Raw genomic sequence first — 24,017 nt, forward strand, 5'->3', positions numbered from 1 at the left:
ATCTCAGGTGTTTTACTGAGAGGTTTCCCGGGTAAATGAGAAATAATTAAATAAACAGACACATTTTATTACATTCCTCTGCGAATTAACTGTTGTAAATCTCATAATTTTCTTTCACGTTATTGTAAACAGCTTATTAAAGTACAGCCTAAGTTCAAACGGTATCAAAAATATTATAATTTTCTACCAATCACATAAGTTGTCTTACCCATCTCTCTTGTTGGGTAAGAGTTGAACCAGAAACTCACACACCATCCGATCCCATTACCGTTTGTTATGACGTCAGGACTCACGAGAATGGCCGACTTGCCAGAACTATCGCCAAAGTTATTTATGTAGTAATAAAACCCAGTGCTGCCTGCAAGTTAAGACAATTATTGATTTAATAATAAACAATAATAAAAGGTATTGCGCTTTTCCAAACAATGGTTAAAGCGCATAACAAAGAAAATGAATCAAAACTAGCTCGAACAAATAACTAATATACTATTAATTTTAGGGAAGAGATAAGTTTTACGTTTTTCTTGTGTAACAACACAGGAAGATTTACGGACATTAATTGGGAGACTGTTCCAGTTCAGCTGCAGCAGAGTGTGAGAAGGCGTGTTTGCCACAAGTTAGTCTGGACTCAAGAGTACTATTAAAGCCGAGTTTTATCGGCAGAAGAACAGAGTCCTTGACGGTGGGTTTGGCGAAGACGAAACATAATTATTAGACAGATGAGGTGGAGCAATGCTATTCAAACATTTAAAGTCACCTGAAAGTGGTATTTTTGTCAAAATAAAGCTTTTGTCACTAAAGTAATGTGTTTTGATGAGTGGAATACAAATCAACAATTAACTATGGTTTAAAAAAAATGTGTTTCCATGGTATTTACACATTTGAAAATAAGCCCGACCCGAGAGGGCACTGTTCGTGACGTCAATCGAGGCGCGATGAATCGCATGCAGTGCCAACACAATTATAGTGACGCTTGGCGCAAGCTAAAACATGCCCTCAAAGTTGAAACAATACCTGATTTTCGTTAGGTCTTTCAGGTACCTTCTTCGACTTCCCCAATAGCTGGAAAATTGTTAGGATGGCGTCATGTTTTAGAAAAGAACTTTTCTCTTCATGTAAAAATGTGTAGTGTATTCCGGATTCTCGAAGCACGACAGCTCGAAGTGTTTGCTGCACAGCGCTGTAAAAGACTTGCAAACTGTGACCCCATCTTTAGTTGTTTTGCTGCATCCAGCAGCAATACACCTAGTCGACATTGCCGGAAAAATGCAAGAAAACAAACTTTTTCGAAACGTACAAACTCACGACTAGGACTTGAATGTGCTTGCTCGTACGTGTGTTCGATGTTCGATCGAGGCAAAACTTGCCTCGATTGACGTCACAAAAGGGGTAGGCGGAGTCACCCCACACAATTCTTTTTTTTTTTTTTTTTTTTTTTTACATTCAAATCGTTAAAAACAATTACCAAAAAAAAATGATTTTACTGTTCAGAAACATATACTCTAATGTTTGAAGATTTTTTTTTTTATATTTCCAGGTGACTTTAAAAATATAATAATTATTATAGAAAAGTTTTGAATTTGATGCGGTTCTCCATGGGAAGCCATGTGTAGTTTAGCGAGTAACGGAGATCTACTCTCCAAAAGTATAGAAGTCAAATAAAATAAAAAAAGATACACGAATTTCACTCTCCAAAAAGGTCAGCACAAGTTTAAAAAACATCACAAACTAATAAACAACTAGAAAGGGCACCAGATACATTGCACAAGAAACGACAGATTTAAAGGCAGTGGACACTACTGGTACTTACTAAAAAAAATTATCACTACAAAACCTTTCTTTATTACCAGTAATGGGGATGGGTTGATAGTATATAACATTGTGAGACACAGCTCCCTCTGAAGTGAAGTAGTTTACGAGAAAGAAAAGAAGTAATTTGCCACGAATTTGATTTCGAGACCTCAAGTTTAGAACTTGAGGTCTCGAAGTCAAGCATCAGAAAGCACACAACTTTGTGTGACAAGGGTGTTTTTTCTTTCATTATTATCTTGCAACTTCTACAACAGATTAAGCTCAAATTTTCACAGGTTTGTTATTTAATGCATATGTTGAGATACACCAAGTGAGAAGACTTGTTTTTGATATTTACCAATAGTGTCCACTGTCTTTAAGAGTAAAAACCTAATACATAGCCAGTTTGGCCATGTATACAACAATAGAAAAATAAAATTGTGTTTTTTTCCACTAAAGTTGTTGAAAAAAAAGGTAAAAGCCATTGGTCACTTTCGGAACAAACCAAAAATTAAAAGTTCACAGATTTACAAAATAACTTAGAGGGTTTACAAAAGGTAATGGTCGAAAGACTTCTCTTGAAATATTATTCCATGAAATGCTTTACTTTTTGAGAAAACATTAAAATAATATCAATTCTCGATATCGAGAATTACGGATTTATTTTAAACACCATGTCATGACACGGCGAAACTTTGCGAAAACAAGGATGGGTTTGTTCGTTATTTTCTCCCGACTCCGATGACCGATTGAGCCTTAAAGTCACCTGGAAATAGATTTTTTTTCCCCTTTCAAACATAAGAGTATAATTATGCTTACGAACAATAAAACAATTTTTTTAGTAATTGTTTGTCACGATTTATATGTTTAAAAAATATATAAAGTTGTTTGGGGGCTGACTCCGCCTACCCCTTTTGTGACGTCAATCGAGGCAGACTTTGCCTGCAATGCGTATAGTAAACACACGTGCATAGTACATGTACGTCCAAGTCGTGAGTTGGTACATTTCAAAAAGTGTTTTTCTGCATTCAGCAGCAATACACCTGGTCGGCATTGCCGGAAAAAACACAATTTTTTTTTTTTGAAACTTACAAACTCACGACTTGGTCTGTACATGTACTTTGCAATTGTGTTTACTCTACGCATTACAGGCAAAGTCTGCCTCGATTGACGTCACGAACAGCGCCCTCTCGGGTCGGGGTCTACTCTTAAATTTGTAAATAACATAAGAACTGATTTTTTAAAACCTTAGTTAACTGTTTATTCACATTCCACTCATCAAAACACATATATTAGTGACAAAAGCTTTATTTTGAAAAAATACCACTTCCAAGTGACTTTAATGTTCACAGGTTTGTTATTTTATATAAGTTGTGATACACGAAGTATGGGCCTTGGACATTACTGTTTACCGAAAGTGTCCAATGGCTTTAAGGTGTAGGCCTATGATAGGGTCATTCATTGGTAATGGCAACGAAACAAAATTATGTTTGTTTTATTGAATACTTACCGCCGACGTTATAGTCAAATAATGGTCCTTCGGCTACGTCACCTTGGGTTCTAACCCAGTCCACGTCATCATCAGTGGATTGTATCCATCCACATGGACCATCTTCAAAGCTGCAATCAAATGTCCCTAAATAGCAAACAAAATTTATAAGAAAAAGTTGTTTAGCTTAGGCCTTGCTTGTTACATTTATTTAATGAAGATAATACAACAGACAGAGGCTGAAAAAGGAGCAAAAGTCAAAAGACTGTTATTTAAAACGATGTGCCATGCTGAGTCCTGTATTTTGAACGATACAAAATCAAATGTTCCTGTTTTGGCAAAACATTACATAACAAAAACAAATAACATACTTCTAATTTCAGTTGCAACAAGGTGAAGGCCATCAACAATTGTATGGTAACTACACCCCATGCTCAGATACACCTTTTACGCTTAGACACAACTTATGTGTATTTTTTTCCAAAAATCCTATAGACCCTAATCTTAACCCTGACCCTAGTAAACAGTGAGGTTTCTGGGGAACTATGGGGTTGTCGGAATAGGTTTGTCGGAACAGGGATGTCGAGTTATAGAGCAGATCAGGAAATTTGCTGTCCGGGGATTCCGTCACCCTCAAGAAAAATTAACGTGGGCTGTAAGCAGACTGGTTCAAAAGAGGGCGCTGTCAGAAGTCGTTTGTACACAGTTCACCTGGGGGGGGGCAGAATCTCCTGTCACAAAGGCATTATTATATGGTTAGTGTTTTAATTTATTTATAAATATTGTATACCTTGTCCTCTGGCCGCAGTCACCAACAGAAGAAGACAGATACACCACTCCATCATCACAACCAGGACGTGCAGCTGTCGAAAAAAACCCAAGCAGAAACAAATAAATAATAAACAAACAAACAAACACTTAAACAAACACTTAAACAAACAATTAAACATACAAACAAACAAACAGACAGACAGACAGACAGACAGACAGACAGACAGACAGACAGACAGACAGACAGACAGACAGACAGACAGACAGACAGACAGACAGACAGACAGACAGACAGACAGACAGACAGACAGACAGACAGACAGACAGACAGACAGACAGACAGACAGACAGACAGACAGACAGACAGACAGACAGACAGACAGACAGACAGACAGACAGACAGACAGACAGACAGACAGACAGACAGACAGACAGACAGACAGACAGACAGACAGACAGACAGACAGACAGACAGACAGACAGACAGACAGACAGACAGACAGACAGACAGACAGACAGACAGACAGACAGACAGACAGACAGACAGACAGACAGACAGACAGACAGACAGACAGACAGACAGACAGACAGACAGACAGACAGACAGACAGACAGACAGACAAACATGATCGTCGACCTGTAACAGTTTTCTTTACAGCAGGAGACCATGCTGTATTTTATTTTTGACAAACCAGCCGTCGATTTCACCAAACCCTTTCTTACTTAGGATTAATCTCACAACTCAGGACGGGTTCAGTTCCGTATCCAAATACGACGCATTGAACCCATCCTAAGATACAACAATTTCGAGTAAGGATTAATCTTATATATTTGTTTCGTGAAATCGGCTGTTGACGGTGTAACTTTAGTTTAATTATGTTTTTGGCGCTGATCGGAGTTTACCCATCGTATAAACCCAAAAGCTGACTGGAAGTGTTTTTTTTTACCTGTCCCTTCAAAGGCACTCGACACTATTACTCAAATTAAATGTGAGGTCTCGAAATCAAGCATGAAAGCACACACTTCGTGTGACAAAAAGGGAGTTTTGTCTTTCATTATTACCTCGCAACTTCGACGACCAATGAGTTCAAATTTTTGACAGGTTTGTTGTTTTGTGCATGTTGAGATACACCAAGTGAGAAGACTTTGACAACTACCTAAGGTAGGTGCCTTTAATGGGGCTGCGTATAATGGAATAATATTAACACCTATTTCTATGTTATACTATTAGTGAGTGTTTTTTCCCCTGCACTGAACCCAATGTAAATTTTTACCGAACACTTAACTCTGTTTTGACAAACCACGCCAAACCTATTTATTTTGAGCCTCTCCAAAAACATTCCTATCAAGTGTGACAATATTGTTGTTCACGGCACGAATCAGGACTGAGTTTGTGCACGCCTATATGAACACCAGTGATAACTGAAAAGCACAGAGAAAAGTACAATAATATAAAGTACGTGTGACTTTGGCGCAAAACGTGCCCTGATGAATGGACACGCTTCTTTACCAGGACTGCGGTTTCCATGCATTAGTGAACTTTCAAAAACAAATTAGAAATAGGCGGGGTTGTAATTTGTTGATTTGTTATTGCCCAATTGGAGTTTCTAGTCAGTAGAACAAACAGCTTGTGACAGCTTATAAACATTGAAACCCATGACGTCATCATTCATGCTATACTTTTGGTTCATTCGGCCATTAATTTTGGGAGTGAAATTAGCTGCGTGTGATAACGCGCAGCGTCTGTATCATGGAGTTTACACAGTCATGTACAAACAGTTTGGACTAATTTTAAAAGTTGTAACCCATGACGTCATATTATCATAGACTTTTTGTTGGTTCGGCCATTTTGGGTGTGAGGCTAGTATCCGACCACGGCTACAGCTGTTGCTAAGGTTGTTGCTAGGGACGTCAACGCATCATGATCAACTCGACCGACCCAAGGCAACGTGTCCATTTAAATATTTGCGTACACGCTTTTTAAACGACAACCTTGGCCCAAATTCATTGCTCTGCTTACCACCGAATTATGCACTTACGGTCGCCATTCTCCGCTTACTGTGTAAGCGAAAATGCTTATAACTTTAAGCATGTCAATCCCCGTATCTTTCATTAACGTGGAGATTCTGTTGAAATATATTGTGATATGCATACAAGCTTGCATGTTGAAAATTATTGTATCTTTCATTTCACGTGTAAATATACGTGGGATATGCATACAAGCAGGGGTACATACATGAACGTGTAGGTAGTACACACTGTATGCAGACGACGACCGAAGAAAGTATTTTAAGATTTCCATATCTGTGTTGCGATTGGTCCGAGGTGATGTGGGTGCAGACCAATCAAAATACACGTTAAAACGACCAGCCCAAAAGCAAAAGGAGACTTGCATCTACTTCTCCTCATAACCAACAAAAATGGGACCACGTGACCCAATTTCACAGAGCTGCTAAGCACAACTTGCTTAGCGTGAAATTTCTTCCTTGATAAAAACAGGGTTACCAACCAAATTTCCCGTTGTTGCATATTGCCTAGGTAATACCGATTTAGTTGTTGTTTGCTTATCTTGAAAATCACGTGGAAATTTGGTTGATTATCCTGTGTTTATCAAGGCAAAATTTTCATGCTAAGCAAATTGATGTGCTTAGCAGCTCTCGAAAATTAGCCCAGACCAGACCGAATATACTTGGAAAATCAACTGCATGCGGGCAGCCTGTCATCAATCATCAACATTATCGTCTCGCAAATAATTCGGTGGTTATGTCCGAACTCAATTAATTTTAAAGGCACTGGACACTATAAATAATTATTGGTAATTACTCAAAATAATTATTACTAAATACTATTATCATAACAACTTACTTGGTAACGAGCAATAGAAAGCTGTTGATGGTACAACACATTGAGAGAAACGGTTCCCTCTGAAAACGTAGTTTTTGAGAAAGAAGTTAAGTACCCACTAAACTAATATTTGAATTGAACTCGAGACCTCAGCTTTAAAGGTCTCGAATTCAACATCTGGGGCCAATTTCATAGAGCTGCTTAAGCAAAAATGTGCTTAAGCAAGAAAATAGCTTGCTTATTTTACACATGTTACGGGCAAAATTTTCATGCCATATACATTGCTTGTGACTTGTATTTAGCTGTTGTTTACTTAGCATAACAATTGAGTGGAGTCTTGGCCGGTAATCTGATTTTACTAAGCAAGGACTTTTTCGCTTAAGCAAAATTTTGTGCTTAAGCAGCTCTATGAAATTGGGCCCAGGAAGTACACAACTTGTGCGGCAAAGAGTGTTTTTCTTCCATAGGCCCTATTCTCTTGCAACTTCGACGACAATTGACTTCAATATTTCACAAGTTTTTGTATATTCCATGTTGAGTGAGAAGACTGATCTTTGACTATTACCAATGTCAAGTGCCTTTACGAGAAAAAAAAATGTACCAGCCAGAAACAAATTTTGCAAAGAAGTTGGCGAGTTCGGCGGCGCAGCAATCACTACAATCAAAGTGCAACACACAAAAATGACGTACAAACCTATTGTTACGTCATTATTTTATCTTTATTCGTTATGCCTAAATCAAATTATTGTTTTTAAAATATTTGGATCTGAGAAACATAAAAGCTGAAGTTGAAATCGATTTTGTCGACGTTTTTTGTGCGGCAAAGAGTGTTTTTCTTCCATAGGCCCTATTCTCTTGCAACTTAATCAGCAATTTTGAGCAAATTGAGGTTTTTGCAGTTTTGGGGTTAGTTTGTGCTCTGAATTCATTTCTGAAGGTTTTAACCGAAATAATGTCTCATTTTTAAGATATAAAGACACAAAGTTGGCGAATATTTTGCAGGCTAATCAATGTTTCTTGACATACTGACGAATAAGTGATTCGCCACTCCGTAAACACATAAATATACCGTTTTGTTTTTTACATAGTGACGAATAGGCAAATGTGCTGGTAACCACTCCATTTATGAGTGACGTATCAATGGTATGCCAGGTACCATCGGTTTCTGTGATATGAGGTCATCGGTCATTCGAAGCTAAAACGTAATTTTAGATACAAGGAACATTATTTTTAGGTAAGCATAGCTCTGAAAGACAGATTATTATAAACTGACGTAATAAATTAGTTTGTATTATTCAGTCCGTTCAATCTTCAAGCTAATCTTGGTCATTCAGGAACCTATCGTGCCGAGAAAAGGGAATTGTTGGCATTGTATACTCGTTTAATGGTCAAGTCCAAAATATTTTGCTCATGATGAGTACTTTTTGTAGTCAGGATTTGTTTTACTTGGAGAATGAAATTATGCTTCTACTGTAATTACAATTAGTGGCAACATTGAGTGAAGCCTAGAGTCTGGATGAAAGCAATTCGACAGTAATATCAATGGTTTTACTAATAAATGTTTGGAGCATATACCATAATTTATTGGTGTCATAAACAGAGTTTGAGTATGAAATGAAATCCTTCGAAAGTAGTGCACACAAAATCATTTGCCGATTAGTACAAGGAATAACTTGGAAAAATTACATACCTTCCAATTAAAGTGATATCTGGAGGTTAACCAGGCCAAAATGGAATGAAAAATCTCATGTGTTCTCCCTTTTAATAGATGGAGGTTTTTTCTGTTTTTTATTTATTTATTTATTTTTTATAAACCCGGTCTGAATCAATGATCCACACAGTGCCAACAACACCCATCCCATCTGACCCCATCCACCCAATTCTCTCCTCTCCACCCCCAAAAAGAAGGAATTATGGACCAGTGAATCACTCGAGATTTTACAGTTAAATATCATGTATAACGCAAATGAAGAATAAGAACACGTTAAGTAACGTGCATTAATGGTGATATTACTGACGAATAAGCCCAAGCGCGTAGATTTATTGTTTTACATACCGACGAATCGGGCACAAAAAGTGACGAATACGCGCGTAAACGAGAACAATGTTTTTTACATACCGACGAATAGGTTTAAAAGGCTCAAAATGTTTATTTTAGATCGTTTCATTTTAAATAAAGGAAACAAATACCTTCTATACATTCGTAGAAACATACCTTCTATTTTGCAAGTTATAATGTAAGGTAGAAAGATATGAAAGCAACGGATGGGATGGGGTGTCGTGGTGCGAAGGTGGGGGGAAGGGCGTGGGGGAGGGAGGGAGGGAGGATGGGGAGGGGGGGGGTGGGGGGGGTGGACCAGGGAGGGTGGGGGGGGGGGGGGGGGGGGGGGGAGTGGAGGGTGTGGTGGGGGGGGGGGAGGGGGCGGGGGGGAGGGCGGAGCGGGGGGCGGAGGGGGGGGGGAGGAGGGGAGGGGGGGGGGGGGGTGGGGGAGGGGGGGGGGGAGGGGGGGGGGAGGGGGGAGGGGGGGGGGAGAGGGGCGGGGGGGGGGGGGGGAGGGGGTGGGGAAGGGGGGGGGGGAGGGGGGGGGGGGGAGGTGGGGGGGGGGGGGGGTGGGGGGGGAGGGGGGGGGGGGGGGGGGGGGGGTAGGGAGGGGGGCAGGGGGGGTGGTGGGCGGGGGAGGGGGGGGTGGGGGGGGGGGGGGGGGGGGGGGTGTGGTTTTTATTTTTGGTTTTTATTGTTTTTTTTTTTTTTTTATTTTTTTGTTTTCTTTTTTGTTTTTATTTTTTTTTGTTTTTTTATTTTTTTTTTTTTTTTTTTTTTTTTTTGAGTGTATTATAATTTTAGGCCGAAATGTTTAACCTATAACAGCAAGCACTGGATAGCCCTACTAGTGCTTCGTTTGAGCGATTTGTTTATGTTACCTTCCTATATGAGTGAAGACGTAAGGGCTTCGAAAATCTTTCTGAAAGGCACAGACAAATGTTGCTCAAAAATGTAAGAATGTTTTTATAAAATAAAAGCTGTTTTGGTAATTGCCAAAGACCAGTCTTCTCACTTGCTGCGTATCTCAACATAACATGCATAAAATAACAAACCTTTGAAAATTTGAGCTCGAAGTAATTTTCTACGAATTTGATTTCGAGACCTCAATTATTTAGAATTTGAGATCTCGAAATCAAGCAGCTGAAAGCACACAACTTCGTGTGACAAGGGTGCTTTTTCTTTCAATATTATCTCGCAACTTCGACGACCGATTGAACTCAAACTTTCACAGGTTTGTTATTTTATGTATAATGTTGAGATACGCCAAGTGAGATGACTGGTCTTTGACAATTACCAATAGTGTCTCTGTCTTTAAATAAGTTACTGTTATTACGTGATTCCAAATTATGCTAGACATTAGCTGGTGCATGTTAAGAAGTCCCTTAGATTTTTAATTGAGGGGAAATGCACATAACACATTCACACATTATATAATAATGGTGTGACAGGCTCAACTGGTTCTTTCAGACATTGACGTACGCTTGTGTATTTTACGCAATATAAGGTTTACAAAAAATTCAAAAGCCAAACTGATAATTTGTCTGCTCAGAACTTAAAAGTCATTAATGCAATGTGTGTAGGTTTGATTTTTTCTTCTTTTTTTCTCCATACTATGGAGCTCCTGGTAATTGGGGTTTATTGATACAAAATGGCCTTCAAAGTAATAGTTTGGCAAAAAGAAACATCCATTAAGTCAAATAAGTTGGTTTTTATCTATACTTTTTTCCAAACTTAAAATGCATTTTTTTTTTTCATTTTATGACCTTTGGATCATATTTCGTGACTTATAGTTCGGAGCAGATGATTTGAAACTTTTATAACAAATCAGTAATTGCAAATAGTTTACTTATACTTTGAATAGTACAAACATGATTTTCTTACCTGACGCTGCTTCTAGGTAAAGCCAGTTTTCCTATAGTTCCACGTAGCAAATGTAGGCCCTACTGCTGACAAGTTTCAATTGTGATATGCACGCTTTGTACACAACTTGTGAACTTTATTGGCGAACACTTTGCGACACATACGCCAGGCGAGCTGTCAATGCAAACCAACTTTAGGCTCAAAAGTGTAACGATAGTTTTTGCTTTACTGAATTCTATAGATTGCGTTTATTTTCAACACACTGACCTGCATTTTCATGTTTGATTGGCACCTTACTTGTAAAAATGAAGAAAAAAAACCTTGACAAAAGATAATTGACCTACAAAACTAATTTGTATACTGATACAGTGCAGGCTTTAAAAAAAGTTTTACACATCAGAAGTTTGACCTCGAAAAATAACGGTCACAAAAGGACAAACTGGGTATTATAAGCCTAGTAGATTGATGTATACAGTTTTGTCCACTGTGGGCACTACTATAGGGCCTGAACTCCGCACTGAGTCCAACTTAAGGAATCTGTATACCTCTCCCACACTTATCTCGACGCTGTGGTGGACATGCCAAGGTGTCTATTAATTTTAAAGCTTTAAACAATAGACCTACTTTGAGTTTGTTATGTTTCAATTACAACGACATGATACGAAAGAAAGAGACACATAAGTTTATCTCTCAGTAAAAGCGCCGCGCCATCCAAGGTAGACTGCAGTTAAAGCCAGTGGACACTATTGGTAAATGGCAAAGACCAGTCTTCTCACTTGCTGTATCTCAACATAAAAAATAATGCATAAAATAACAAACCTGTGAAAATTTGAGCTCGATTGGTCGTCGGAGTTGCGAGATAACTATGAAAGAAAAAAGCACCCTTGTCACATGAAGTTGTGTGCTTTCAGATGCTTGATTTCGGGACCTCAGATTCTAAACTTGAGGTCTCGAAATCAAATTCGTGGAAAATTACTTCTTTCTCGAAAACTACTCAATTTCAGAGGGAGCTGTTTCTCACAATTTTTTATACTACCAACCTTTCCCTTTTACTCGTTGCGAAGTAGGGTTTTATGCTAATAATTATTTTGAGTAATTACCAATAGTGTCCACTGCCTTTAATATCGACAGGCAGCTGCGGAGGAGTACACATACTATGGCTACCTTTTCTAATCAACTTACTTGTGGGTGAAAACAAGGGAATTTGCAGCTTATTCAGTACGTTTTCATTTGTCAGCAAAATCATTTTTGTTGTTGACAGTTTATAGAAAATCCGTGCAGCCATGTTGTGATGTTCTAACTCAGAAATTTTCCTTATTGCTGAAACTGTCTAATTACCCACATTTATAACTGACACCGGTAAGGTCTCGGGTTGAACTCCGAAATAAACTATTATGTTCTTTGGAGGTTTATTATTATTTTATTTTTTTCTCTTGATGTGGATTTATATTACTCCGTTTATTCAACATTCATCAGCAAAGGCATACATCAAATAAACACACTATTAAAAGACACTCCAGTAAATACTTATAATATATAACAGGCACAGTAAGTAACAGAAGCTCAGAACTCAGAAAATAACAATAATAATAACAATAAACAAAATAATTAAATAGTTAAGTGAATACCTCTATTATATATACAAATATCTACAATTTAGCGTGACTCGGGAATCACGTGGTTCGGGAAAAAACGATACTGACAACAACAAAAACAAAAATTCGAAAAACATGATACATATGGGACAAAGGAATCAACTTGGCCCTTGGTAAAACAGGCAATTAGTAATTAAAACTGACTTCGTCCTTAGTGGTGAAACACAAAGCATTGTTTCTAGTATAGCAGTTTTCGAAAGATTCTGGTTTAACCTGTTCTTTTCCATTCGAAGAAAATATTTCAAAGATAACTTTAACTGTGAGATGATGTCGATTTCTGCTGGTCTGGAATAACTATTAAACACCTTTTTGCATCGAATATTCCAGATCAGCCTAAGCAATTTAGCAACAACGATGGCCTGAACCGGTTTTAGAGCATATCCAAGAATTCTGTTAGAATCGTTTAAATAAAAATGTTTGTTACCTGTATATTTGCTAAGCAGTCTTTCTACAAAAATCCAAGCATCCAATGTGTGTGAACAGTAAATGAAAATATGCTCATGAGTTTCTCTTTCTACATTACAGAGCAGGCAAGATTCTTCTCTAACAATACCAATTTTAAGCAAAACATCTTTAGTAGGTAAAATTCTGTGTCTAAGTTTGTACATGAATTGTTTATCATCAGGATCCATTAAGTAGTTCTTAAAGATGGACTATAATGGTACTCCTACATTAAAATCACTATCAGAACTTGTTTATGTTGTGTTCAGCTATCAATTCATTGTTGTGGTCATGTTTTTCTCCAAATAATTTTGCTACAATTTGACCGAAAAAATTTGACCTCGATTCTTCGATTTTGAAATTTCCCGCCCTGTACTGGTTCCCGGCTATTAAACCAACACTAAAATCCAAGCGGATTTGTAAACCAGCGGACGTCATGAACGCGGTCAAAAAATGGTGATGTCATACCCATGAAGCAACGAGAGTAAACAAAGATTACGCCATGTTACTCCGTGTGTTGTGTATGCGTTTTCGTCCACACTATAGGCGTGCGTGTGTGCTACGAAGCTTTTTGTTTCTAATGTATCAGCTATAAATACTGCCGACTACTTGGTTGTTTGTGGATGCACTAGAAGTTTCAAAGTTTGTGTAAGAAGCCTGGATCGATTCCGAAATTTAAACCTCTAAGCACTGAGAGAATTCAGGGGGATCTTCTACAACCAGGCCCCAGCCAGTGCTGCTTGTGCATGCTACGACGTCGGCGGGGTCCCTCTGCCGTGGCCCTGGTCCCAAGTGGCCGTGGAACAGCAAAAGAATCAAGTGGCATTACAGAAAAGAGAGGGAGAAAAGCCTGGTAAGTACTTGTTAATAATTTTTACAAATCTACTACTGAGAAACTATCTCCATTATTAATTCAGGCCCAATACATGTACTTGTAATTGTAATAAGAAAAATAGTAAACAATCTCTACCCTTTTCATGCAAGGAACAATCATCTTGTTGTCAAATGACACGATGTCATGCTCTGAATCTGACCCGACTACCATAAAATAGCTACATAGTGTATTGACTCTGTTGAGTGATGAATCCATGTAGCCACCCAAGAGCTTTAGGCATGTTTATGCCCTGGTTTACACTTTCTGGCATGTTCATGCTCAACCATGTGTGAACACTATATTAATCCATTTAAAAAGTTGATTGTTACAGTTAACAGTTTATTGGCCTCGCTGACATGTATTTATATTGGTCTATACTGGATTGCTGGACATGTATTTATATTGGTCGATACTGGATTGCTGGACATTGTTTTTGCCAAAGCTGCCTAAGAATTGTTCGTTTTTTTTTTTTAAGGCACAGCTCAAAAATATGTTCAAACTCCCATCCATATAATTGCCCATCCATGGTCATTCAGAATTTTTCCCTCCTAATTCAGGAATTACCAATTCCAGAGAAGTTTAGTCTGAAGTTTTCCTATAGCTGTGTTTATTGGCTTGGCACGGTTAATTATGGAGTGTTTACTATATTTGCATTTGTAAAATAAGGCCAGTTCTTTTTCAGCACTAGTTTTTTTATTTATTTATTTATTTTTTGTTTTTATATTTTTTTGTACAGAAATAACTCGCAGCTCTACACTACAATGAGAATGCAGGACGAAGACAATGCAGTACGGAGACATGCTAGCCAGAACTAGAAATGGAGACCTAAGATTCTCAATAGCACTTTAGGTAAGTAGTAGGCCTATGCATGCAAATTTTCAGAGGATCAGATGATTTCTTCATTTTTAGTTTTTCAGCTGCCCCTTTGAAAACTGTTCACGGTGGAGGGGGGGGGGAGGGGATGGGGTGAGGGGATGGGGTGTTGAATCGCAAGAACAACCCCCCCCCCCCACCCGATCTGTACCTGAACAGTTTTGCACTAGGTGTAGATCTGGGGGAGGGGGGTGGTTGGAGGTCATGTTTTCTATCTGACATAAAGAAAACCTGCCCCCTTGGTTTTGTTGCATGTGGACTCCTTTTGTACTGGTTTTGCGTTAACTCCTGTAAGGTTCTTTTTAAAACTACGCCAACTCAAAGAGAGATTGTCAGTACATGGTGTTACGTCAAACCTTCCGAGATTGTATTTCTGCCTTGTAAATTTTCAAGAAATCCCACATAACGATTATTTGGTTTTGTTTTTTATTTTTCATTAAACAGATACGCATAGAATGCATGCACAATGCACTTGTTCATTGTCAGCAGGGTGACAAGACATGAAAACAACTCCATCCGCAGCTGATGTGTAACCCCCGTGTCATTGACATCAACCTTCACCAACCGGAAAAGGATGCAACAGCTTTTTTTTGGGGGGGGGGGGGGTGGGGGTTCAAAGGTAGTGGGTTCAACTTTGTTTGAAGAAAGAATGACCTGTGCCCAATTTCATGGATCTGTTCACCACCAAAATGTGCGCTATGATCACGGTTCTCTGCTTACGTCCAAAGGCTAAATTTCTGCGCTTAATACTTTGTAAGCGTAGAATGCCTGGTATAAACCAAGTATGCACTCATGACCCGCAAAAGGCAAAATTTGCTGGTAACCTGTGAAACACGCTTGACGTAAGCACAGAATTTCCTGCTTCCGCAAGTGTCGATTCTTTGTTTACAGTAAGCAGATCCATGAAATTGGGCCCTAGCTTGTACACATTGATGTGGGTTTTTATTTTATTTTTTATATATATATATTTTTTTTGGGGGGGGGGGGGTAACCAGGGTAGTACAATCAACTTTGTTTAAAAACAGAATGACATGGTCTGTACACAATGATTTTATTATATTCTTTTAATGTACAACTTAATTTACAATTTACAAAGAGAACCACAGCTAACTAGGTACATAACATGGCTTAGGTTTTCTTTTTTTGGGGGGAGGGGGGTTGACAGGGTTGTATAGTTAACTTTTTTTGATGATGGAATGTTCAGATGATTTCGCTATCACTAGGCAACCTTTTTTCAATTTTGATATTTTAAACTCAAAATAAACTATTGTCGTTTGCAAATACATACAGTTTTAGTGTTGTCGTTATTATGGAGGTGTACATGGCTTCTGTTTTTTTGTTTTGTTTTTATATTTCTGCTAACCAAGTTGAATGTTGTTACCATGTTAATCATAGTGTATTGTTGACAACAGGGGACAAGTTTATTGCACATAAGTGCTAAATTAATCAATTTGAACCACACACCTAATTTTATAAGTCATAGTAATTTACATTTTGTGTCTTTCAGAGGGGTGGGTGGTTCAAATTAAATTAATCAATTTGAACCACCCACCCATCTGAAAGGAACAAAATGAAATAATATACATGTACATTTATACGTAAATTATTATGGCTTATCAAATTATTTCTCACTCCCTCTGGATCATTATAACTTGGAAAATTGTTACGACTGAAGACAAATAAACCAAAGCAAAGCTGCCTAATCCGTTGGTGGATACAAAAATCCTTCCACTGTACTGTACACGAGGGTTTGGAAACGTCCTTCGTGTTGCTGCCATCAAACATGATGTCAGTGGCAGCGGTTGAACGGACAAGATAGTCCTAAGCTCACCACTTGCTGATAATCATCATTGCAGTGTTTTCTGTAAAACAAAACAAAGAATTCATACAAAATTATTAACAAAAGAATTCATACAAAATTATTAACAACAGATTTGTGGGTTGCATGGTGAAGTGTTAATATTGCATGTGTGTACCTGAATTGCTTTAAAACTATACCCATGCCAGAAGGCAATCATAATCCAAAGTAGCAGTTACATACATGTACATGAGATATTTGTGTAGATGCACATGTGTCAACCACCACGCAGTTACTTGGTGGAGAAAAACAACAACATAGGTTATCTACAATATCAGTTTAAATTGATAATGTATGAATTTTGCCAACAAAGTATAAAACGCAAGACAAAAATTACCCCTCCCCTCACATTTCTACTGCCTAAGTCAGTGCATGTGTTGTTCACATACATGTATTATAACGTGAATGGAGGTAAACAATAAACCTTGTCCATCATGTTCGTTCATGTTTTAATTTAGTCAAGGATAGCCTTCAACTATTTTTGGGAGCAGAAATAAACTGATCAAACGAAGCATCATTCAGTATAATTCATGAAACGTTTTGTGGCCTTACCAGTCTGTCTTTAGCCGTCGATCATCAGGGTTTGGCTCATCGTCTTCGGCCTGACGATCATCGTCTCCGGGCTGGTTAACTACATGTACTCATAACACGTCTTCGGCTTCTCTCTCGTCCGGTGAGCTCCCCTTATCGCTAGAGCCCTCACTTTCCTCTGAAGTGCCTCCCTGAAATGCCTTTTCCTCATCTATACTGTGGTTTTCCCAAGACCCGCTGCCATCGGACAGTTTCGCTGTTTTTTGTGTCAAAAAAATGCAGCCTATAGTGTCCGATGTTATTCCACATTCAATGTACATGTAAAATGCACGCACACGATCGACCTGACACACTGTGTACAGAGCTTCGGTACGTGGTGTGACGTCACACACTGTGTATGAATGGTTCGTGGGTCACCGGCTTTTGCCGAAACTGAGTTTTCTGGGTCGGAGTACGCCGCGCGAATTTGTGTTTTTTTTGCATGAAGGTAAAGGTTTTATTGAATACTACTAAAATATCAGTCCTTATTTTACATTTCTTGTACAAAAATAGTAATATTGGCTATATCAATAATCTGTTATAGTCCACCTTTAAAATCGCTGATCCATATCGCAGACCAATCAAGATCTTGACTAATACTGGAGGTTTATAATAATTATTATTATTATTATTATTATTATGAAGAAGTTTATTTTATGCTATCTACGATACATCCTACAGAGCCGGATCCAGACTATGGATCTGAGGCGCTAAAGGGGTGATGTTATTTAATGGACAGAATTCTACGTAGTATGTGAGCTGTGCCGAGGAGTGCAATCTTCTGGACTAAGTTGATGCTTATGCTGCCAGGGATACGTTCAATGAATTTCTCCAGTCCTTTCTTTACTAGTCCCAGAGCTCCGATGACCACTGGGATTGTCTCGGTCTTCATACTCCACATTCTGCTAATCTCGATCTCAAGGTCTTTGTATTTAGACAGCTTCTCGGCAACTTTAATTGAGGTGTTTCGTTCGGAAGGTATTGACACATCAATTAGTATACACCTCTGGTCTTTCTTGTCCTTGATGATGATGTCGGGTCTGTTGGCTTTAATCTCTTTGTCAGTATGGATTGGCATGTCCCAGAGGATGGTGACTACATCATTCTCTGTGACCGTTGTCGGCTGATGTTTGTACCACTCCCCTGTCGTCTCTATGTTGTAATGCCTGCAAATTTTCCAGTGAAGGTACGCCGCTGTCTTATTGTGTCGATGAATATACTCCGTCTTCGCCAGCTCTGGACATCCAGAGATAATATGGTCCACGGTTTCTTCATATTTTCCGCATATCCTACATTGTGGGTCTATTCCATCTTTGATGATGCGATGGTGAAATTATTATTATTATTATTATTATTATTATTATTATTACTATTACTATTACTATTACTATTACTATTACTGTTACTGTTACTGTTACTGTTACTGTTACTGTTGCTGTTGCTGTTGCTGTTGCTGTTGCTGTTGCTGTTGCTGTTGCTGTTGCTGTTGCTGTTGCTGTTGCTGTTGCTGTTGCTGTTGCTGTTGCTGTTGCTGTTGCTGTTGCTGTTGCTGTTGCTGTTGCTGTTGCTGTTGCTGTTGCTGTTGCTGTTGCTGTTGCTGTTGCTGTTGCTGTTGCTGTTGCTGTTGCTGTTGCTGTTGCTGTTGCTGTTGCTGTTGCTGTTGCTGTTGCTGTTGCTGTTGCTGTTGCTGTTGCTGTTGCTGTTGCTGTTGCTGTTGCTGTTGCTGTTGCTGTTGCTGTTGCTGTTGCTGTTGCTGTTGCTGTTGCTGTTGCTGTTGCTGTTGCTGTTGCTGTTGCTGTTGCTGTTGCTGTTGCTGTTGCTGTTGCTGTTGCTGTTGCTGTTGCTGTTGCTGTTGCTGTTGCTGTTGCTGTTGCTGTTGCTGTTGCTGTTGCTGTTGCTGTTGCTGTTGCTGTTGCTGTTGCTGTTGCTGTTGCTGTTGCTGTTGCTGTTGCTGTTGCTGTTGCTGTTGCTGTTGCTGTTGCTGTTGCTGTTGCTGTTGCTGTTGCTGTTGCTGTTGCTGTTGCTGTTGCTGTTGCTGTTGCTGTTGCTGTTGCTGTTGCTGTTGCTGTTGCTGTTGCTGTTGCTGTTGCTGTTGCTGTTGCTGTTGCTGTTGCTGTTGCTGTTGCTGTTGCTGTTGCTGTTGCTGTTGCTGTTGCTGTTGCTGTTGCTGTTGCTGTTGCTGTTGCTGTTGCTGTTGCTGTTGCTGTTGCTGTTGCTGTTGCTGTTGCTGTTGCTGTTGCTGTTGCTGTTGCTGTTGCTGTTGCTGTTGCTGTTGCTGTTGCTGTTGCTGTTGCTGTTGCTGTTGCTGTTGCTGTTGCTGTTGCTGTTGCTGTTGCTGTTGCTGTTGCTGTTGCTGTTGCTGTTGCTGTTGCTGTTGCTGTTGCTGTTGCTGTTGCTGTTGCTGTTGCTGTTGCTGTTGCTGTTGCTGTTGCTGTTGCTGTTGCTGTTGCTGTTGCTGTTGCTGTTGCTGTTGCTGTTGCTGTTGCTGTTGCTGTTGCTGTTGCTGTTGCTGTTGCTGTTGCTGTTGCTGTTGCTGTTGCTGTTGCTGTTGCTGTTGCTGTTGCTGTTGCTGTTGCTGTTGCTGTTGCTGTTGCTGTTGCTGTTGCTGTTGCTGTTGCTGTTGCTGTTGCTGTTGCTGTTGCTGTTGCTGTTGCTGTTGCTGTTGCTGTTGCTGTTGCTGTTGCTGTTGCTGTTGCTGTTGCTGTTGCTGTTGCTGTTGCTGTTGCTGTTGCTGTTGCTGTTGCTGTTGCTGTTGCTGTTGCTGTTGCTGTTGCTGTTGCTGTTGCTGTTGCTGTTGCTGTTGCTGTTGCTGTTGCTGTTGCTGTTGCTGTTGCTGTTGCTGTTGCTGTTGCTGTTGCTGTTGCTGTTGCTGTTGCTGTTGCTGTTGCTGTTGCTGTTGCTGTTGCTGTTGCTGTTGCTGTTGCTGTTGCTGTTGCTGTTGCTGTTGCTGTTGCTGTTGCTGTTGCTGTTGCTGTTGCTGTTGCTGTTGCTGTTGCTGTTGCTGTTGCTGTTGCTGTTGCTGTTGCTGTTGCTGTTGCTGTTGCTGTTGCTGTTGCTGTTGCTGTTGCTGTTGCTGTTGCTGTTGCTGTTGCTGTTGCTGTTGCTGTTGCTGTTGCTGTTGCTGTTGCTGTTGCTGTTGCTGTTGCTGTTGCTGTTGCTGTTGCTGTTGCTGTTGCTGTTGCTGTTGCTGTTGCTGTTGCTGTTGCTGTTGCTGTTGCTGTTGCTGTTGTTGTTGTTGTTGTTGTTGTTGTTGTTGTTGTTGTTGTTGTTGTTGTTGTTGTTGTTGTTGTTGTTGTTGTTGTTGTTGTTGTTGTTGTTGTTGTTGTTGTTGTTGTTGTTGTTGTTGTTGTTGTTGTTGTTGTTGTTGTTGTTGTTGTTGTTGTTGTTGTTGTTGTTGTTGTTGTTGTTGTTGTTGTTGTTGTTGTTGTTGTTGTTGTTGTTGTTGTTGTTGTTGTTGTTGTTGTTGTTGTTGTTGTTGTTGTTATTATTGTTATTTTATTTGCCATAAGAGTACAAAACAAAACACAAGACAATATACCCGAGATGGGCTAGGGACAACAAAAGCAAATACATACTATGATCCGTAGATCTGGGCCCCACATCTGGGGTACACAATAAAATTAATATAGATTTCACATAATTTAGTACACAAAGCAATAATAAAAGCAGATAATTATGCAACCAATAGTGAACAATAAATATCTAATAAGAAAACATCAATTCAAAATCTATCAAGAACAAAAAATGAATTGAAAAATAAATAAGCAAAAATAACAGATAAGGTAAGGATAAACAATAAAAGGAAATAAACAAAGAAATGAAAAGTAAACCGTAGATAAATAATTTAAACCACTAAAAATATTAAAAATATTGCACAAGTGATTGGGCTAAAGCTACTATTCCGTAGATTCATCGGATTGGCAGACAGAAAATCTAAGTGATTTGAGAAAGCTGTGGAAGGGCAAGAGCAGTAGTGAATTACGAATGTTGTCTGGCAAACTAGACAAAAGTCTGGGGAAAAGATGAGGAGCTGATAAATGCAAAGCATCGGTTCTCGCATACAGGTGTTTGAAGGTGAGAACATTAGACTATCTATGGTTGACAGAAATGATGTCTGCCACGTCACAATGAATAATGTTAAACTTACACTTAATGGTAAAATACAAAACAGAAAAATTACGACGAATTGACAGAGACGACCAGTTGAGGGACTTAAGTCTATCGGGGTAAGACATCTCACCCATCCTCTGCCCGAGAACTTTATATAAATCGAGTAGCACGTGTTTGTACCCGTTCAAGGGCCTGAGTCTGGAGAGATGTATGAGGGAGCCATGCTGGCATGCCATAAAATAGGGAGAACTAGGGATTTATAAAGACAGAACTTAGCTGAAAAGCCTCGATCAAACACTTAATTGCAATAATACTGTCATGTACTTTTAACAAGGGTTTGATTCGGAGATGCCGTGTTTTTGCTGATGTTCAACGCCCATCTGAGGTCACGTGACCGAGTGCACGAGCGATGAGAACTGACTAAGTGGAGGTACGAAATTTAGACACAGTCGAACATCCAGTTATTCCGCAGCAAAAGGAGATATATAACAGAACAGACGTATGAAGCTAAACCACGAACTACAACCATGCGCGTTCTATGGTAACTGCCGCTGGTTCCCTGTTTCTCATTTGGTTTATGAACAATGTAAGTGCTGTAGAGAGCAGTGCTTGCTTAGTCTCTTGTAGGTGTCGTTTCCTCTTCATCAGTCAAGATGAGAATCATGAATATTTGTTACCTATACTAATTTATTCCGACGACCCGTGGCGTTTTCTCTTCAAGGCGGCTGCGGACGTAAAGAGCAGAGGGGGGGGGGGGACACGATTGCTAAAAGCATCACCAAGATAATGGATTGGCATCAGTTTAGTTTAACTCAGTCAGCAAATTATCGAGGTATGTTATTATTATAAAATTATGGTAAGTTTCCAACTCAAATTAACTACACAACCGTACGCAACTCAATGGGAAACTACACAACCATACACAAGTTAATGGGAAACTACACAACCATACACAAGTCAATAGGAAACTACACAACAATACACAAGTCAGTAGGACACTTTACAACCATACACAAGTCAATGGGAAACTACACAACCATACACAATTCAATGGGAAACTACACAACCATACACAACTCAATGGGAAACTACACAACCGTACACAACTCAATGGGAAACTACACAACCATACACAAGTCAATGGGAAACTACACAACCATACACAAGTCAATGGGAAACTACACAACCATACACAAGTCAATGGGGAACTACACAACCATACACAAGTCAATGGGAAACTACACAACCATACACAAGTCAATGGGAAACTACACAACCATACACAATTCAATGGGAAACTACACAACCATACACAATTCAATGGGAAACTACACAACCATACACAAGTCTATGGGAAACTACACAACCATACAAAAGTCAACGGGAAACTACACAACCATACACAAGTCAAAGGGAAACTACACAATCAAACACAAGTCAATGGGAAACTACACAACCATACACAAGTCAATGGGAAACTACACAACCATACACAAGTCAATGGGAAACTACACAACCGTACACAAGTCAATGGGAAACTACACAACCATACACAAGTCAAACGGAAACAACATAACCATACACAAGTCAATGGGAAACTACACAACCATACACAACTCAACCGGAAACTACACAATCGTACACAAGTCAATGGGAAACTACACAACCATACACAAGTCAATGGGAAACTTCACAACCATACACAAGTCAATGGGAAGTTATACAACCATACACAAGTCAATGGGAAACTACACAACCGTACACATGTCAATAGGAAACTACACAACCATACACAAGTCAATGGGAAACTACACAACCATACACATGTCAATGGGAAACTACACAACCATACACAAGTCAATGGGAAACTACACAACCATACACAAGTCAATGGGGAACTACACAACCATACACAAGTCAATGGGAAACTACACAACCATACACAAGTCAATGGGAAACTACACAACCATACACAATTCAATAGGAAACTACACAACCATACACAAGTCTATGGGAAACTACACAACCATACAAAAGTCAACGGGAAACTACACAACCATACACAAGTCAAAGGGAAACTACACAATCAAACACAAGTCAATGGGAAACTACACAACCATACACAAGTCAATGGGAAACTACACAACCATACACAAGTCAATGGGAAACTACACAACCGTACACAAGTCAATGGGAAACTACACAACCATACACAAGTCAAACGGAAACTACATAACCATACACAAGTCAATGGGAAACTACACAACCATACACAACTCAATGGGAAACTACACAATCGTACACAAGTCAATGGGAAACTACACAACCATACACAAGTCAATGGGAAACTTCACAACCATACACAAGTCAATGGGAAGTTACACAACCATACACAAGTCAATGGGAAACTACACAACCGTACACAGGTCAATAGGAAACTACACAACCATACACAAGTCAATGGGAAACTACACAACCATACACATGTCAATGGGAAACTACACAACCATACACAAGTCAATGGGAAACTACACAACCATACACAAGTCAATGGGAAACTACACAACCATACACAAGTCAACGGGAAACTACACAACCATACACAAGTCAACGGGAAACTACACAACCATACACAAGTCAATGGGACACTTCACAACCATACACAAGTCAATGGGAAACTACACAACCATACACAAGTCAATGGGAAACTACACAACCATACACAAATCAATGGGACACTTCACAACCATACAGAAGTCAATGGGAAACTAAACAACCATACACAAGTCAATGGAAACTACACAACCATACACAAGTCAATGGGAAACTACACAACC

At 39.4% G+C, this 24,017-nt stretch overlaps 1 protein-coding gene and 1 long non-coding RNA gene across 2 annotated transcripts; one reads left to right on the forward strand and one right to left on the reverse strand.

Annotated features, from left to right (window-relative positions):
- The first annotated feature begins 13,401 nt into the window (after positions 1-13,401).
- LOC139943236 (uncharacterized) lies at positions 13,402-15,793 on the forward strand. The gene is made up of 3 exons (XR_011786783.1): positions 13,402-13,748; positions 14,506-14,618; positions 15,087-15,793. It is a non-coding gene; the product is annotated as an uncharacterized lncRNA (long non-coding RNA).
- A 2,001-nt stretch (positions 15,794-17,794) lies between these two features.
- Positions 17,795-21,314, reverse strand: LOC139942808 (uncharacterized). Its single transcript, XM_071939584.1, has 2 exons — positions 21,311-21,314; positions 17,795-18,306 (listed from the first exon to the last, which is right to left on the reverse strand). The coding sequence occupies exons 1-2, from the start codon at positions 21,312-21,314 to the stop codon at positions 17,795-17,797; spliced, it is 516 nt and encodes a 171-aa protein (XP_071795685.1).
- Positions 21,315-24,017: the final 2,703 nt, after the last annotated feature.

The sequence above is a fragment of the Asterias amurensis genome, chromosome 10 (genome assembly GCF_032118995.1).
Source record: "Asterias amurensis chromosome 10, ASM3211899v1".
NCBI classification, from domain to species: domain Eukaryota; kingdom Metazoa; phylum Echinodermata; class Asteroidea; order Forcipulatida; family Asteriidae; genus Asterias; species Asterias amurensis.